The sequence below is a fragment of the Microplitis demolitor genome, chromosome 4 (assembly GCF_026212275.2).
Source record: "Microplitis demolitor isolate Queensland-Clemson2020A chromosome 4, iyMicDemo2.1a, whole genome shotgun sequence".
NCBI classification, from domain to species: Eukaryota; Metazoa; Arthropoda; class Insecta; order Hymenoptera; family Braconidae; genus Microplitis; species Microplitis demolitor.
Genome location: NC_068548.1, coordinates 6,021,975 through 6,027,487, shown reverse-complemented (window position 1 = coordinate 6,027,487; position 5,513 = coordinate 6,021,975). Strand labels below are relative to the sequence as shown.

General features: G+C 24.1%; 1 protein-coding gene across 1 annotated transcript; it reads left to right on the top strand.

Moving 5' to 3' along the window:
* Positions 1-1,266: 1,266 nt before the first annotated feature.
* On the top strand, positions 1,267-5,279 carry LOC103580601 (GTP-binding protein SAR1b). The gene is made up of 6 exons (XM_014440326.2): positions 1,267-1,334; positions 1,520-1,610; positions 2,129-2,291; positions 3,559-3,678; positions 3,760-4,061; positions 4,872-5,279. Exons 3-6 carry the CDS (start codon positions 2,249-2,251, stop codon positions 4,986-4,988), a joined length of 582 nt encoding a protein of 193 aa, XP_014295812.1. The 5' UTR covers positions 1,267-1,334; positions 1,520-1,610; positions 2,129-2,248; the 3' UTR covers positions 4,989-5,279.
* Positions 5,280-5,513: the final 234 nt, after the last annotated feature.

Here is a 5,513-nt window from a genome sequence, read left to right as displayed (position 1 = left end):
CTAGTGGCAATTAGATTATCAAGTGTTAAATATTTGACATGTTTCCAAGCCGCCAAATGTTAACATGATGACAAAAAGGTAACATTTAAAGTTGACATTTTATTTTGAATTTCAAAACAATTTGTCAACCTTTTGATTACTCTTTGTAACATTTTGTTGACAAACAGTCATAAGTTTTTTGATACTATAAAATAACAAATTGACAACTTTTTTATGCTGACATCGGATTCAAAATGTTATCTTTATGCTACCAAATTAAATATTTTTATCTTATGACTTAATGCTAGAAAAGTGTTAAGAATTTTTGAAATAAAAAGAAAAAATAAATATTTGAAACAATGAATAAGAGATTTACTGAGAATTTATAAGGATAAATGAGGATGAATAAAGATGGGTGAAGATGAGTGAGGATAATATCATAGATTTTCCCATCCATTTCCATTATTATTTCTTGCTTTTTGACGTCGAAAATCATGCATCGCAAGTTTCAAACTCGACTCCGCCGTCCATCTTCCGGCATTGAATTAAGGGGTTGTCGATAGAATACCCAAGTAGCACAGAGACAATGTTAAGATGTTTTGAAAAGACAAGAACAATTTTTTTTATATGAACAAAACGTACAGATGTAAGTCCTAGGGGTCATAGGAAGTTCGTGTTCTTTTTTCCGTCCTAAAAAAATGATGAGTGTAAATGTAGCAAACAACGAGTGTGAGTGTAGCAGACATCAGACAAATTTAAAATTATAAATAATTAAAAAAATAATATTTATAAAAAATACACTTAATTATTTCAAAATTTTGCAAATGGGCATTCCTGTTAAATTTAATTTTATTAATTACTTACTCTATTTATTAATAATTTTAAATTTGTCTGATGTCTCCTACATTCACACTCATAAGTTAGCGGGCGTTTGAAAATTTTAAAAGTTTTGAAATAATAAATTTTGAAATGTTAATGAAATAAAAATAAAAAAATTCACGTTTAGAAAATTTAAAATTCCTTACATGTAGTTTTTTAAATTTCATTATTTTAATTATTTAACTTTTTTATATGTAATTAAGAAATTTTCGTACGTCTGCTACATTTACTTATTAATAATTTGCACTGAAAATAAAAATTTTAAAATTCCCGCTAAAACTTAAATCAACGGAAGTTCAACCTGCCCTCTCTTATCAAAATCTTTTATCAGTAATAAAAAAAAACTAACCTGTAAAAAGTAGTATGGGCTTGTATATCTATATATAAATAACAAAACCGGAAATAAACGTCATCAATGCCAACTGCCACCAAATTATTTCACGAACGTCAGCTAGCTCGTCCATGCTCTCGCCTCAGTAAAGTTTACGATACTTTTGTAAAGTGAAAGTTTAGCCACAAATTATTTTATATTTTTATTTTAAACAAACTATAACATCATTTACTTAATAAAACAATTATAAATAATAATAATAACTACAGTAATAATAACAATAACAACAAAATACTAAATACTGACAAAGAAATTAATTTTTTTTACCAGGCTGTGACGTTATTAGATCAACAATTAATTATCATTGTTAAACAAAAAAATTTTAAACATACGTAAACACTTGATAATTATATATTCATATGTAAGTAATTATATATTTATTATTTCATATATATTTTTTTTTACACAAATTTATATATATATACATATATATATATATATATATATGTGTTAAAAAACATCTATTCTATACATATATATAGATATATGTATATATATACATATACTTATACATATGTATATATGTTGTATATTATATGTATACATATATATATATAAATATGTAGACTTTGACTTTGGCATAAATTATTTTTTTTGGTAATTAAAATTTAATTTATAAATTACATATTTAGTAAATATAATTACCAGCTGTTTTATATTTAAAATATATATATATATATATGTGTATATATATTTTCCAAAAATATTTTTTTTGGGTTTAAAATTTTCAAGGTTGCACCGAAATTTAATTTTAAAATTAACTTAGAATTTAATAGATATTAAGATATATATATATATATATGTATGAATGTATGTATGTATATATATGTGTAAGTGGTATGACTTGTAGATTATAATAGATACTGATTTTTATTGCAGAGTCATTTATAAATCAAGGAGAATTTAAAAAATAAGTATCAATTTTTGTTAAAAAAAACCGCAGTCTGGATATAGATTATTTGTAATTAATATAAATAATAATAATTGATATTAATAAATATGTTTATTCTTGATTGGTTTACTGGAGTACTTGGCTACTTGGGTATGTATTAATTTATTTTATTTATTCTTTGTTTGGGGATTAAGACTTTGGAATTAAAGTGACAGCAGGCAATTGGCTATTTTTATATTTTTGATAATTGAAGTTAATGTTGATATATATATATATATATATATATATATATATATATATATATATATATATATATATATATATATATATATTTATACTATTAATTTGAGACGCAAAAAAATTGATTGAGGTGTTTTTCTAAAGTATGACGCTGTTGTTTTTTGTCTTTTTTTTTTTCATTAGATTTGACATTTGTGGAAAAATAATCAGAGACGAGGTTAGAATTTTTCAATGCGTAGTAAGGGTTAGAGTAATAAATTGTTGGGGCAAATTCTAGAGACATGAACTATAGTTGACTTGACATCATTTTTTTTTTATATAAATTTTATTTATGAAAACTTTGGAGTATGACAGAAATTTTTATTAGAAATATGTATGAATCATGTTCTTTATAGAGTTACTATAAATGATAAAATATGTAGAACTAGCTGATTCATGTAACGTTTTTCTGTTAATGTAATTATTTGATTATGATTATTTTTATAAATTTTATGTCCATTGATAATTTTAGGTACATAAGAGTATGAAAATCTTGCAAAGTATTTTATTTTGCGTCGTATGAATACCCACATCCCTAGGTTCTGATCAAACAATGTTTTTCGAAAATATATACATATATATATATATATTAAGAAAAGATAATTTCATTAAAAATATATCAATGTGGGTACTCATTCCACTGGAAACTTAATGCTGTATAAGACTTCAAAGACAAAAATAAAAAATAATAAACTTTGAATTTTGAAAAATTTTTATTTTGGAATTTTATTAATTAAATAAAATCAATATCACAGATCTATAGACCATAAAATTCTGCATTGTATGAGTACCCACATCACTAGGTTCTGATCAAAAAATTCATTTCAAGTATATATATATATATATATGTATATATTAAGAAAAGATAATATTATTCAAAGTACATTAATGTAGGTACTCATTCCACCGGAAATTCACTGCTTTCCAAGACCCTGTAGTCTAAAATAAAAAATAAATAATTTTTAATTTTTTAAAATTTTTATTTGATTTTTTCATTAAATTTATAAAATTGATATCATGGATATATAGACTATAAAATTCTGCATTGAATGAGTACCCACATGACTAGGTTTTGGTTATAAAATTTTTAGATTCTTATATATATATTTATATAAATATGTATATTTTTTTTCAATAGGCCTTTGGAAAAAAGTTGGTAAATTATTATTCCTCGGATTAGATAATGCTGGTAAAACAACATTATTACATATGCTCAAAGATGATCGTCTAGCACAACATGTGCCAACATTACATCCAAGTAATTTATTTATTTGTTTTAATTATTAATTTATTCATTATTAATTACTCATAAATATTAATTTTTGGTATAAAAAAATAGCATCAGAAGAATTATCAATCGGTAATATAAGATTCACGACATTTGATCTCGGTGGTCACACGCAAGCACGTCGTGTATGGAAAGATTATTTCCCAGCAGTCGATGCTATTGTGTTTCTAGTAGACGCTAGTGATCGTACGCGACTTCCAGAATCCCGTGCTGAACTTGACGCCCTTCTTACTGATGAACAATTGAGCACATGTCCTGTTCTTGTACTGGGAAACAAAATTGATAAACCTGGTGCTGCGTCTGAAGATGAATTGAGAAATTTCTTTAATTTATACGGTCAAACGACTGGCAAGGTAACTTTTCATTTATTTTTATCCTAACTAAATATTTAAATTGAAAGAAAAATTGAGTGTATTGAACTTTTTTGGTTGTCATTTGAAGTGGGACAGTTAAAAATATTTTCGATTTATAGAGCACGGAATTTTGCGTAAAATGAGTACCCACATCGCTATGTTTTGAAAAATTGAGTTTTTTCAAAATTTAATACTTTGATTTTGTAAAAAATCATTGGATTTTAAATATAGGTTTGTGGGTATTCATTTTACTGGAAATCGTCTGCTCTACAAACTTACAATATTTTTTTTTTTTTTTTTTTTTTTTTTTTTTTTTTTTCTTTCAAAACAGTGACAATTATACGATATATGAATTATTTTATACCAGCTTGCTACTAATTTCTTGCCTATGTCAAAACCATATCAATAATAGTCAGTTATAAACAAAAATACTAAGACTTTGTTATTACTGTTATAATTATGAAAAAAAAATATTATTTTGGTAAATACTTGTTTGATCTGTCTCACTTTAAAAAGGACGAAAATAACGACTTCTACGTTACGGTGCAGACTATTGCGCATAGAATAAGTACCCACATCCCTATGTTTAAAAAAATTAATTTTTTTCGAAATTTAATAATTCTGATTTTTGAAGAAAAAAATCGAATTTGGAATATAAGCTTGTGGGTACTCATTTTAATGGAAATCGTCTGCTCTACAAGCTAAGAATATTCATTTGTGACTATCTTTGAATTATAACAAAAAAAATTAACATTTTTCTTACCGAAGTTATTGATATTATTTTTAATGAATTAAAATTTTGTTTAACAGGGAAAAATTCCACGAAGTGATATTTCCGGTCGTCCATTAGAATTATTCATGTGCTCTGTGTTAAAGAGACAAGGCTACGGCGAGGGCTTCCGTTGGCTCGCCCAGTACATCGACTGAACGCACTTAATTATTAATAATAATAACGATTATTATCATTATTAAAATTAAATTTCAACAATAACTCGATGATTCGACAATTAAAATTATCATCATCAAAAAAAAAAAAAAAAATTATTGATTAAATAAATAAACGTTATTATTTAATTTAATTTAATTTAATTGCATCCCATCGCATCGCATCAGGATTTTATTCATTAAATTTTAATTTGTCTTTTTAATTATTATTATTCTTTAAAACAAAATAACTTAGATTATTAATGAGACTCAAAAGCAAATTTATATATATTTTAAAAGATGCTAATTGTTTTTTTATTTAAAAAAAAAAGTAAATAAAATAAAAAAATGATAATTATTATAAATAAAAATAAAATAGAACATGTGTAATGCCGATGACAAAATACATTTTGATAAAATTATTAGTGTTTTTAATTAATTTTTAAGAAAAATTTTTTTAATTTAAATGAAATCGTTAGTTATGGAACAAAAAAGTTGTAAATTATAAATTTTGACTTCTTATTTGAA

Bases quoted from the DNA above. Each gene is read 5' to 3' on its own strand.
- LOC103580601 (XM_014440326.2), top strand. From the start codon at position 2,249: ATGTTTATTCTTGATTGGTTTACTGGAGTACTTGGCTACTTGG. The intron at 2,292-3,558 runs GTATGTATTAAT...TTTTTTCAATAG, and splicing joins TGGAGTACTTGGCTACTTGG to GCCTTTGGAAAAAAGTTGGT. The intron at 3,679-3,759 runs GTAATTTATTTA...ATAAAAAAATAG, and splicing joins TGTGCCAACATTACATCCAA to CATCAGAAGAATTATCAATC.